Here is a 14702-nt window from a genome sequence, read left to right as displayed (position 1 = left end):
AAAAAACCTTTTTAAGTTTTTTATCAATAAATAAAAAATAATTTGCAAATTTTTTAAGTTCCTAAACCGAACTTTCCCGCAAAAGTTTACAGGTGCAAAAATTTCCCGAAAACAAAAGTTTGCCCCAAAACATTGTGGGGTTTCAGGGGGGGTTTTCAAAAAACACAAGCATACGGTTTCCCAAATTTTGTGTTTGAAAATACTGCCCAAAAAGAATATTTATTTTTAATCTTTTTTAAATATATTTTTGTTAGATAAGACAGTTTATATTAAAATAAAACCTTCAATTTGAAATTTTAAATATTAAAAATAACAAAACACTGAAGTTAATTAAAATTATTGTCCGTTTCACTGGTTACTTATGTTTTTAACTGGTGTTAAAAATGAAAACCCCAAATTTTAAAAAGTGCAATAAAAAAACTTCCCTTTTTGTGTTCTGTTATTAAAAAATTCCTGTAAAATTTTTTTTTTTTTTGTAATGGAAAGTCCCTTTTTGAAACTTTTTGTTACCACTTTTTTTTTTTTTTTTATTCCTTTTATTTTTCGGAATTTTTTCTTTGATTGCAGATACTGCAAGTAACCTGAAGTAAAAATCATTTAAAATATCATTAACATATGTACATGTATATTTGTTTTGTATAGCATTAAAACCTACGGTAAACTTAAAGGTATACAAATACAAAAAGTGCACCTTAAATAAAGTAATACAAAGATTACTAGTAAAAATCAGTTCAATTCTTTATGTCATTAATATGCAGAAAAAATGTAATCATGGACAAACCGCATAAATATTCTTATGTACCCACGTAAATAAGATGTACAACATTGTGCAGCCATGTTCATACGATGTACAGAATAGTGTTACCATGTCCGAGTTAATGAGATGTACAGAATAACGTAGCCATGTATGATGAGATGTACAACATTATGTAGCCATGTTCATGTGATGTACATAATAACAAAGCCATCACATGTACAGAATTATGTTACCGAGTTAACGAGACGTACACAGAATATGTGCCCATATTTGTAACATGTGCAGAAAATCATGGCCATGTTAATGAGATGTAAATAACAACGTAGACATACTATGTTTATGAGATGTAAATAATAACGTAGACATACTATGTTTATGAGATGTAAATAACAACGTAGACATACTATGTTTATGAGATGTAAATAATAACGTAGACATACTATGTTTATGAGATGTAAATAACAACGTAGACATACTATGTTTATGAGATGTAAATAACAACGTAGACATACTATGTTTATGAGATGTAAATAACAACGTAGACATACTATGTTTATGAGATGTAAATAACAACGTAGACATACTATGTTTATGAGATGTAAATAACAACGTAGACATACTATGTTTATGAGATGTAAATAACAACGTAGACATACTATGTTTATGAGATGTAAATAACAACGTAGACATACTATGTTTATGAGATGTAAATAATAACAACGTAGACATACTATGTTTATGAGATGTAAATAACAACGTAGACATACTATGTTTATGAGATGTAAATAACAACGTAGACATACTATGTTTATGAGATGTAAATAATAACGTTTATGAGATGTAAATAATAACGTAGACATCATATGTTTATGAGATGTAAATAACAACGTAGACATACTATGTTTATGAGATGTAAATAACAACGTAGACATACTATGTTTATGAGATGTAAATAATAACGTAGACATACTATGTTTATGAGATGTAAATAACAACGTAGACATACTATGTTTATGAGATGTAAATAACAACGTAGACATACTATGTTTATGAGATGTAAATAATAACGTAGACATACTATGTTTATGAGATGTAAATAATAACGTAGACATACTATGTTTATGAGATGTAAATAACAACGTAGACATACTATGTTTATGAGATGTAAATAACAACGTAGACATACTATGTTTATGAGATGTATAGAGAAATGTAGCCATACTTAAGGGATGTACACAATAACGCAACTATGTTTATTATTATTAAGAATAATGTTGCCATGTTAATGAGTGGTACAGAATATCATTATCGTGTTACCGTGATGCACAGAATTACAAAATACATGTATTGGTAAACATTTGAAAAATCTAATTTACCACTAAGGTTTTACGAAATTTTGGTATATATTTACTATACATTGTGAAAACTTCGAATAATTAGATAATAACTTAATAAGACATAATTTATAAATGTTACTTTATATAGAGATGTTGGTTTATTTGTTGTTTTTTGTGTGTTTTTTTTTATTATTTTCATCATTTATTTCAAGCATAGTACACTTATATGCAAAACGAAGATATATAAGAAAAACTTATGATCTAATAATAATGCCGTTATGACCAATATATAGGTAATATAATAAATGGATTCTTACGCGCATCTATACAATGACCGTACAAAGGTATTGCACCGGGGATGCAGAAACACGTGTAAGTTTTTGGGTCACATTGTGCATATCGTCCGTAACATTTCCCAAAATAGCAACTTCCGCCTTGAAGTCCATCTGAAAAGTTCATACAAGTAATCTAAATGTATATGATAAAAGTTGAAACATGAATCCATTAGTATTTTTGTTTTTTTTCATGTTGTTACATCAGTTATATATTTTAAAATGGCAGATATATTCCGAAATAAGAAATAACAGAGGGCAGTACCATTGAGATTTCCTCACTTTTATAACAATGTTCATAAATCTATTTACCCCCTTCACACCCACGACCGATTCTCTGAGTTCCACTCTTGCACCGACAGAAATGAGCATTGTTACAGTCACACATCATGTCCCCCGGACACATTCCCATACTCGTGCAGTTCCCATCCGGCATTCCGTCTATGATAAATAAATATATATTTGATATTGGAGTTACAGTAAGATGTCCGTTAACTTACGTTTATCGAAGAATACTGTGCCATGTAGAACATTTTTCTTATCTTTTTGGATGCAGTACGAAATATCCCAAAATGTCGTTGCTAGAATTTTTACCAAATGTTTTCTACGTGGCAAAGTATTATTCGACTTTTGAAAAACAAGCATATTCTTTAATACGGATATTTTTAGAAACTGCGTTTACTTTTTTTCATTTTTTTGGCCGTCTCTACAACGGAAGTATCTACAATGGAGGTATCGAAGGCTCTCATCAAATAGATTATTACCAAACTGTGAAAGAGCAACCTATAAATGGGGGTGACAAACATCTCCAAAATTTCTCTGCTATCGTATTTATCATTTACCTGGGATACAATTTTCTCCTTGTTGTCTGGAAGACCCTGGTTGACACAAACATACACCGTTGATACATTCAGAATTAGGGTCTTTATCACATATACCATCTTGACATCTTCCACCAGGAGCACCATCTGAAATAAAACATCATTGTTTCCATTAGTGTTTCTGTTATACTATGGGCTGTTCATTTGCGGAGTCAAGCCGCCAGGTCATATACGTACAACGTATTACCAAGCTAAATTGTAAATCTGTAAGTCCAAAACAGAATATCAAACATGTGAAGGCGTAAAGGTGTTCTTAAACACAACCAGGCTAAGCTGACAACAATATCATCTATTTTGAAATCGAAATGCTTTTATAACTAACAACTACATAAACTTTTTTTGACCAAGTAAGATTTTCCTAGACTTGTTTGATTTAAGACTATATATAAAAATAAAATCTCATGTAGAAAGTTAAACAATTACGATAAACCTACTTCTCATACACATTCCGCTGACCTTGGACGAACCTTCACGGCACAGGCACAGTCCGTTAATACATTCCGTCTGTGGGTCATTCGGACACTTTTCATCGCCATCAATACATCGTCCAAGGCATGTTCCATCTGTAAAATTATTTAAAATTATAATTTATGTTTTTGACAAATAAACGTTTTTATCAAATCTGTAGATACATTTTATCATTCTCAACAATCTTGTGAATCTAAATCAGTCGAATCTGTTCCCGATCAGGCCATTACATTACAAACTTCAAAGTTGTTCCAGCCAGGGTATAAGGTATTTTTTTTGCCTTTTTGTTTCTATTTTGTATTAACTTTAAAGTATTCCGCAACTTAACAAATACTTATATTTATAGAGAGTTATCTGTGTAAATCTGTCTGGTTGTATTTCTTATTTCATTTCAATAGTAACTTTTAAACACAACTGATGGTGTTTAATTCCACATTGTAATGTTGAACTAAAACATGCAGACACAGTACTTATCATACACCGTGACAAGTTCAAGGATGCAAACTTGAGTTAAAGTTTGGGATATTTTGAGTTATGAGCAGGACTATATTTATGTGTGGTGAGCAAAGTGAAACTAAATATATTACCAGTGATGCACATCCCATTATTTAGTGTTGTCCCAGGCTTGCAAATACACAAACTTAATCCAGTGCGGGGATTTTGACATACAGCATTTCTGTCTTTAGGACATTTTTCATTATTATCGTCGCATCTTCCTCCAGCACGGCCATCTTAAAGAAAGTATAAATGCACAAATGTTGAAACTAACATAGCTGTATATATATATATACTAGGTTCCAAAAAAAAGTGTGCACTTTGTTTTCGGCGATTTTTGTCTTCTTCTAAAAACTCGAATTCGACCGTCATGATGACTAAGGTTAAACCTAGACTCATCTGAGAATATAACCCGATGGGTTTTATATTGGATCGATGTATTGTGTACATAGGACTAACAATGCCAAATTTGAAAAAGAAACGTCTGCTAATTTTCTAAATATTCAACATTAAAAAGTGCACACTTTCTTTTGGAACCGAGTATATATGTGACAATAGGTCATTTTAATTTTACCTTCAGCGTTACTTTATAATAAATGATACATGGAACCGCTTCCTATGTACTTTAACAATTTGTTAATAAAATACAGTGTGGACCATCAATTTCTTTTGGGGAATTAGCTACAATTTTTTTTATTCAGGAAAGAATGGACTTCACATTGCTTATTATTCCTAACGTTTGTATGACAATTGACAGATATTGTTAGTAATAGATTTTAAATATCAGATATACATGGTGTGTATCATTTCCAGTAAATTACACCTTTAACACGATCAAACATGGTGTTAAAACTTTAGTTTAGAGGTCTCTGACACAAAGACATAACAATTCTGACAAATGAGTGTTGTTGTTGAAGCCAAATAAATAGTAGTATCCTAGATATCTTACGCGCGCACTTTATATTTTGTAAGTTTTATTTATTTCATTGACGAATTTTAGATATATATAATCTTCATTCAACTTACTTGTCATACACAATCCATTTACTTTAGATGTGCCCTGTTTACATTCGCATATACAGTTAGAGGTACCGGGGTTCTTACATTCAGCTTTCAAGTCTTTGCTACACTTGTCACGTCCTCCCCCGTCACACCGCCCACCAGCTGAACCATCTATAGGTTGAAAATCTCATAAATAATAGTTAAAATGGAAAAAGAAACTAGAAGCATGAAATTAGTGTGTTTCATTCTTTTTTTAATTTCATCATTTCTAGAAGTAACCAGAAAATTTCAGCTTTCCCCAGACAAAAGCAACTTTTATGGAACCACAACACCTTGGCGATAATTGTGTTATTTCATACGTGCACTCAATTTCAATGTTTTAGTTTTAATTTGAAACCTGCTTTACAAAGAAAAACAAATAGATATTTATATATTACCTAGCAACAACAAAATTCTAAGAAATAATGATAATAATTATGTTTTACATGTATATATTCGAAAATAAACTTTTTCATTACAAGGAATGTTCAAATACGAATGCATTTAACGATTGTTAATTGTTAATGCATTTAAGCACGTAAAATTTGATTCTCCATAGATTTATTGATTTTTTTATATTTTGTTCCCTCAAAGTATTTACCTCCAGCAGATATACAAAGTTTCAGTCCCGCTTTCATAGTTTTTAGGCAAATAAAGAAGACACTTAAATTTTTCATAACCCAGATGTTTGTCTTCGTTTCCGAAAGTATTTGTTTAGTTTTCGAAGATTTTTTGTCATTTTTTACATGTTTAAACATTAACACACAATCAAACATGGTGTAACATGTTAAAACACTAACACACAATCAATCATGGTGTAACATGTTAAAACACTAACTCACAATCAAACATGGTGTAACATGTTAAAACACTAACACACAGTCAAATATGGTGTAACATGTTAAAACACTAACACACAATCAAACATGGTGTTACATGTTAAAACACTAACACACAATCAAACATGGTGTAACATGTTAAAACACTAACACACAATCAAACATGGTGTTACATGTTAAAACACTAACACACAATCAAACATGGTGTAACATGTTAAAACACTAACACACAGTCAATCATGGTGTAACATGTTAAAACACTAACTCACAGTCAAACATGGTGTAACATGTTAAAACACTAACACACAGTCAAACATGGTGTAACATGTTAAAACACTAACACACAGTCAAACATGGTGTTACATGTTAAAACACTAACACACAATCAAACATGGTGTTACATGTTAAAACACTAACACACAATCAAAACATGGTGTTACATGTTAAAACACTAACACACAATCATAGATGGTGTAACATGTTAAAACACTAACACACAATCAAACATGGTGTTACATGTTAAAACACTAACACACAATCAAACATGGTGTTACATGTTAAAACACTAACACACAATCAAAGATGGTGTTACATGTTAAAACACTAACACACACTCAAACATGGTGTTACATGTTAAAACACTAATACACAATCAAACATGGTGTTACATGTTAACAATCAAGCATGGTGTTACATGTTAAAACACTAACACACAATCAAACATGGTGTTACATGTTAAAACACTAACACACAATCAAACATGGTGTTACATGTTAAAACACTAACACACAATCAAACATGGTGTAACATGTTAAAACACTAACACACAATCAAACATGGTGTTACATGTTAAAACACTAACACACAATCAAACATGGTGTTACATGTTAAAACACTAACACACAATCAAACATGGTGTTACATGTTAAAACACTAACACACAATCAAACATGGTGTAACATGTTAAAACACTAACACACAATCAAACATGGTGTTACATGTTAAAACACTAACACACAATCAAACATGGTGTTACATGTTAAAACACTAACACACAATCAAACATGGTGTTACATGTTAAAACACTAACTCATAATCAAACATGGTGTAACATGTTAAAACACTAACTCACAATCAAACATGGTGTTACATGTTGAAACACTAACACACAATCAAACATGGTGTTACATGTTAAAACACTAACACACAATCAAACATGGTGTTACATGTTAAAACACTAACACACAATCAAACATGGTGTTACATGTTAAAACACTAACACACAATCAAACATGGTGTTACATGTTAAAACACTAACACACAATCAAGCATGGTGTTACATGTTAAAACACTAATACATAATCAAACATGGTGTAATATGTTAAACACTAATACATAATCAAACATTTTACCTATTATACACAATCCGTTGATCAGTGATGAACCAGATTTACACTCACACACTCCGTTCTGACACAATGCGTTAAGATCATTTTTACAAACTTGACCATTGGGTTCTGTACACCTTAATCTTACAGATGAACCGATCGATCGTTTTTTTCTTCCTTGAACTAAAGTCGTTCAAATAAACATGTATCACATGTTCATAATATCAATAATAAAACAAGATAAAAGAATGGTATTAATTGATTCAAATAAAGATTTTGATTATTTAAGAACTAGCCACTTGTTTTCTGTAGACTTTGCAGCCCTATCGTATCTTGTTTTAAAAAATATTTTGTCATAGTCCAAACTTTTAGCTTATATGAACAACTCACTCCACACAAGTATTGGTGAGAATACCTTTAACGTACATTTATATACGCAAATTTCCAATAAACAATTTGAAAGAACTTGTTAAGCTATGAAAAGTTAAGAAAAACTTATTTGGAATACTAGTAGTGGATTCGAATTTGCAACATCTAGCCCTGTGCCAAACAATGATAGTACACTTCACCATTGCGCTTGCTCTAAATCCTTGTGTTCGAATTATGATTACGACAACCAATACAAACAAACACACTTATCCTCGAAAACTGCCAATTTCTTTGGGATATCAATGCAATGATAATGTTTATATATACCAGATCGATTGATAACAATAAAAAATGCCTTATAATGATATCAATATAGGAAGTGAGATTTTTCAATTCTGAAAAAAAAGAGTCTGTAACCCTTGTTACTATTGCGACGTAAAAGAATGTTACAGTTCATACTTAGTCGAAATCTTTTCATTTTTTATTTTAATTAGGATAGATCATATATCATTTTTATAAAGATATGAAAGCAAGCTGACAAGATATGTAAAATGTTCGTTAAATATTGAAGAATGATACATATAAAAAAATCATTACATCCAGGCGGGAATCCAGGTGGAAACGGAAATCCAGGAGGAAATACTGGGGGTGTAAATCCAGGTGGGTAAATACATGGTTCCTGGCAAATATTGTTGGCATTGCACACCGCTGGTGGCGGACACTGTCCATTGATACAGACTACAAACACGAGAGAAACAAACAGTGAAAATATCTTGAGTTTATCATAAATGTCATGATTTTTGTTGACTATAACTTGTACTTGTAATAAATAGATACTCGTTTTAGCTTTCAATCACAAGTAAATGATCTGTACATAAATTATAGCAGCTTTTGTTGCTAAACCGTTGTATTTTAAGCTGATAATTACAATATTTTTTTGCTGATAATTATAGTAAAATAATCTCCATTTTAAACCATCGTAAGTCTTTACAAATCAAGAAGAAGAAAAACAACAACAGAAAATTGGAACATTTTGGCAAACTTGAGAATTGCGACCAACCAATAAAATATGTTCTACGCTCGTTATAAAAATAGACATCTTTTAAAAATTCTTACGTCTTGGTGAACATGGTGGTGAACAGCGCACGTTGCAAACAGAGTTAGTAGGACAGTCGGCGTTAGTGGTACATGGTTCTAAAATATAATTCAAAAGGTAATTCATTAATGTATTCAGCTCACACATTTCCCTTTAACAATGTCAATGATTGATATTATAACACCAATGATAATTGCATTATGCCACGTGATTGTTTTGATATTGCAATCGCAACTTTTTGGGTTTCCAGAAGTTCTGGGAATGATACATCAATCGGAATTTAATATAATGATTGACACGCCGTTTTGATAAAATACTGTGTGTGCACATCCATTTGTATATCTTTTTAAGCAAAGTACAGGCATAAATTTATTGTGTAAGTTTAACTGAAATTTGATTTTAATCTGAACTTTGATTACGTGTAAACCGTTGATGGTTGAAAAATAACAGTTGCAAAATGGTGATTTTTGTAAATGCGTTTTAGCCTTAGGATTTTTAATTTTTTTTTGTATGGAACATCACTACAAATTCAAGGCCATATGACGTTACGTCAGTTCTGGGATCTATTGCCAAGATGACGCAGTTGTGATTTACCGAAAAAAGCGTGGAAGCCTTACAATATTTATACGAAACCGTAATTCTGACAATTATCAAATTTCAACACAAAGTAAACCATAACTATTTTAATTTTTTGCGTTACATTGTGTTTTTCAACAATAACAACAACAACAAATTAGACATGTTATCTTTTGAATAACATTATTGTCATGTAACATATCCCAAACTACCTAAAGTTTGGTGATAAATAACATTTTGTCTAAAAAGTTGAAATGTTATATATATATAGTGTCTTTATACCAGAAATAAAAAAGATGTAAACTAAAAGAGTATATAGCTATATATTTTCTGTCTGTGGATTATGAAATTATTGTTTGTATTGTGATTAAAATGATTTGGTACAGTTTATTGACAGCGAATAGGACATGAACGTAATCATCGGTAACCCTACTAAAAATCACAACCAAACATTTTGTTGCGGAACATTTGTATAATAAATTGCATAGACATTCTTTTATTACAAATCTTCTCAACCAAATCAATTCTACGGATTTTAATTCTTTATAAAATCTCGTCAGATATATAGCTTTTACACTTTTATATCTTTTGTAAAAATAAAGCATAAATTGATATAAAAGGTAAAGAAGTGACACCATTAGTAACAGATTCATCAGTGTGGTACTGTATATAATCATTTACTCTAAAAACAGACATTGGAAATAAAAAATGAAAGATATTCATTTAACATTATTCTTAAAAATCTAATGACCTCTTATGAATGATGAGTAACTCGTTTTCATTTTAGACCACTAGTTACAATCACCTACTAAACATGTATCTACGCCTTTAAAGCTTTACATTCACTAAAAATAATTTGCATTATAAATAACTTCTAATTTTAATGGTGGTTAAGTGTTGACGAATATGACGTTAACTTTAGCCTCAGCTCCGGAGATACCAGGGTGATATTCGGAGATACTCAAAAATTGGATGAAACAAAATGTTGGGGACAAAATAACAAATCAAGAGAGAGAAATCCTATAATATTGCAAGACTACATATTTAAAACTGCTTTATTATGATAATTGTTCATGAAATCATTCTATTCTCTAAAAACAGATGGTATACTTTAGAAGATTGCACTTTTTACAGGAAAAAATGGGCGCTACTTGTAAGTAGTTTATTATTATTATCATAATTATCATTTATACTATAATTTTACTACCAAAACGTTTAGCTCTAGCTTGTATATATTGCAACATAATCTTGGACAAATTACTAAATATAATCCACTTCCTATACGTAAAATAATAATTAGTATCCAGCCAAAGACCAAATATATTTTTCAAGTGTACAGTGTTTTTTACTATTTGGTTTAACAAAAAAGTTTTTTAAGTTTGTAATGACAAATGTACTTACGTAAACATTCAAGTCTGGAAGTGAACATTGGGGGACACTGACACTTATTGACCTCGTCCATTGGTACTGGACCACATATAGCACTGGGACCTCCATTTCCTAATGCACAAGACACTCCGGGATCATCACAATCCTGGCCAAGATTTACTGGTGTCAATTGTCGACGAACTCTTTCAAGTAAATGTTTGCCCCAGTTAGGGGATGAATCTGGAAAAAAGGTTTTGCGTACTAAATATTCGCACTGTGACAATGCCAATTTAAAATAACATCTTTGTCTCCAAAACGTATGACATGGGACTGTTTATAATATATTACCAAAGACGTTATATTTCCTACATTACACTTCTTAAATATTTCATTTTCTAACCAACTTTCCAAATCATAACAGTCTCTTCTATATTTTTGTTAAACCATTAATATTGCAGTCCCTTTCGAGAGGAACTGATAACTTCTGTACATAGCAGAGCATAGGTACAGTGCGAATGAATGACCGTAGAAAGGATTTCACGATCAATCATAACGAAAGTGACATGCACCGTCCGTGAATCGAACCCGGATCACCCGATTCACAATCCAATGCTCTACCTATTGAGGTACCCTGCACACAGTGAACAGTTCTAAACCTTGATATAACCCCCTCCGCTGTATATTGAAAATCGTTTTTACAGAACATTGCAAAGCTTTCGCTGTCGAGTACGGACCCCGTGCTGAGCTATATACAATCACGTGCCAAATGTCACAGGGTGAGATTAACGGTCAAGTTTTAACAGGTCCGAAAAACCATATATGGATCGAAGCAAAAGTTAACAATCTTCACATGCTATAACAAAGTACTAGTATATGCTTATGTCCTTAAAGGGCAACCTAAACACAACTTAACGAAACTAACAGATACCCTCGTCAACAACATTTAAACAGACATATCTTATTCTCCGTGATTTCAGCCGTGTATATACAGTAACGCCGGAATGTGAAAATAACGCACGATTCGTGCAAAAAGTAACGCAGAATTGTGCAATGAATGGCGGATACCTGACAGGATTTCCAACACGGTTAGTAAACTGACCAAACTGAAAAAGGAATAGCCGCATACGGCTACGAAGACATTATACTTTGTCCCTCATCAAGATCATTTCCACGAAATTGTTTTTCGTGATAATGATGGCTTGACCACCGTTTTGATTATGTTGACTTAATACCGTATAATAATTTCGATTTGGTAGGCAAATGACATTTACTAATATTCTTGTGACATAGAAAATTGAAAATAAGCTGATAAAATGTGATTCAAGCCGTTTTTATGAGGTATGTGTCCCTATATACATGTACTAGTATTCTCGTATTCCCCGAGGCTCGGCACTTGGCCCTCTCTTCTTTCTTATTTAATATGCTATTTGTCTTAATCATTATAGTCTTTGCCTCATACCTTTCAGGAGGATCTCAAGATGATGCAAAAAAAGAAAAAAAAAAAAGAGTAGGGACATGGTTTTCAATTTATCAACATGCTAAATCCTTCACATTTCGAAAACTACGAAAGTCATCAATAACAAGTATATTTTCCACTAGGATTCCACTCTTTTCTTACCAAAGATCTTAATTACAATGATATTAGACTAATAACTGGCAAAATTTACAGCACCTTAAACCAAGTCAAACAATGTTAAATGTGTATGAGACAGGGGGCGGGGATAAGTTTACGTGTCTTGTACACACTGTTCTAGCTAGTTCATCAAAAAAAAAATATGTATCAAATTTGAATGCTTTTTGCAATAAAATTTAAATAGAGCACGCATAACTCATTTCACATGGTGTAAATAATTGTTTGCTCTTTATGCCAACTGGAGAAGTTTTATGTCTTTCTAGATGCCAATTACAAAATATGACTAGATAACAACAGGAAATAATTCGGATAATATACTGTATACAATGTTCACATAGCCTGCTGCTACCCTTAAAACCAGTGCAGATCAATTAATGTATGAAAAACTTTTACATCCACTATGCATATCTACTGTAATATTATTTTTAACAATGATCGATTTAAGTTTGAATAAAAAAATGCTTTGAAGTGAACTCATTATTTGTGGATGGTATCGTCACTTACTCGTGTTAAGATTTATCCGATGTATTACATTACTTGCCCACTCATGTATTATGTCACTTGCTCACTCATGTATAATGTCATTTGCCACTCACGTTCCCTGTCACTCGCTATCCCTCTCTCTGCCGTCACAATAAGTAAACCCTCGAAAAAATGAGCCAATCAATAGGCATGGTCTGTAGTGCGTGTTTTCGCGAGTGTTATGGGCAGGAAATAAGTGCATATCGAATTGTTAGTGAAAAAGTGGGAGCAAAGTAAGTCATGCCAGGAAAAGTGAGACTGGAAATAGTATTCTAGTCATGGTCAAAACATGAAAAGGTTATTGTGTCATAGTTTGGGGATCTTTCTGTTGAAAATGTGTCAGTGTTAAATCGTATACAGAGCGTTAACTGGAGTGCAGGTATTAGTTACACGCACTACAGAGCATGCCCATTGATTGGCTCATTTTTTCGAGGGTTTACTTATTGTGACGGCAGAGAGAGGGATAGCGAGTGACAGGGAACGTGAGTGGCAAATGACATTATACATGAGTGAGCAAGTGACATAATACATGAGTGGGCAAGTAATGTAATACATCAGTAGGCAAGTGACAGAAGACATGAGTGGACAAGTGACAGGGAACAAGAGTAGCAAGTGACGTTATTCATGATTGAGCAAGTAATATAATACGTGAGTGAGCAAGTGATATAATACATGAGTGGGCAAGTGACAAAATACATGAGTGGGCAAGTGACAGAATACATGGGTGGACAAATGTTCTAATACATGAGTAGGCGTGTGACAGAATACATGAGTGGGCAAGTGATATAATACATGGGCGGGCAAGTGTTATAATACATGGGCGGGCAAGTGTTATAATACATGAGTGGGCAAGTGACAGAATACATGAGTGGGCAAGTGACAGAATACATGAGTGAGCAAGTAAAATGATACATGAGTGATCAAGTGATATAATACATGAGTGGGCAAGTGACAGAATATATGAGTGGGCAAGTATCATAATACATGAGTGAGCAAGTGATTCATTAAATGAGTGGGCAAGTGACATAATTCATCAGTGGGCAAGTGACAGAATACATGAGTGGGCAAATGACAGAATACATGAGTGAGCAAGTAATATGATACATGAGTGAGCAAGTGATATAACACATGAGTGGGCAAGTATCATAATACACGAGTGAGCAAGTGATATGATACATGAGTGAGCAAGTGATACATAAAATGAGTGGGCATGTTACAGAATTCATGAGTGGGCAAGTGACAGAATACATGAGTGGGCAAGTGACAGAATACATGTGTGGACAAGTGTTACGAGGGCTGAAATTACACATCAGTGACAGTGACAGAATATAAAACATAATTTTCTTCTTACAAATGTACTTCCAAATGCCCATATGCTTAATTTCTCTCAGTTTTGAGGTTCTGTGAACAATTTTACTGAATGTTTTAAGTTTTTCTTCAAGTCGTTCTTTGTTGTTGTTGGTGGTGGTGTTGGTAGTTTCCACTCCAGATCACGACAGTAAGCCACATTTAATTCACCAGAGCACAGTTCATCCACCACATTGTTGTCAAGCAACTTCGCAATACTAGTTGCCATCAATTTCGCAAGGAACTGAAACTT

General features: G+C 32.5%; 1 protein-coding gene across 1 annotated transcript; it reads right to left on the bottom strand.

Annotated features, from left to right (window-relative positions):
- Positions 1 to 554: 554 nt before the first annotated feature.
- LOC132744284 (tenascin-like) lies at positions 555 to 11221 on the bottom strand (the record flags this gene model as incomplete). Its single annotated transcript, XM_060732943.1, is given in 11 exon segments — positions 555 to 581; positions 2412 to 2540; positions 2739 to 2867; positions 3269 to 3394; positions 3742 to 3870; positions 4363 to 4506; positions 5297 to 5443; positions 7563 to 7721; positions 8505 to 8645; positions 9024 to 9101; positions 10981 to 11221. Coding segments are annotated over 11 exon segments (1450 nt in total), but the record flags the coding sequence as incomplete, so codon positions are not given.
- Positions 11222 to 14702: the final 3481 nt, after the last annotated feature.

The sequence above is a fragment of the Ruditapes philippinarum genome, unplaced genomic scaffold (genome assembly GCF_026571515.1).
Source record: "Ruditapes philippinarum isolate M1 unplaced genomic scaffold, ASM2657151v2 ctg14526_1_1_1_1, whole genome shotgun sequence".
Lineage (NCBI taxonomy): Eukaryota > Metazoa > Mollusca > Bivalvia > Venerida > Veneridae > Ruditapes > Ruditapes philippinarum.
This window is presented reverse-complemented; position numbering and strand designations above follow the sequence as displayed.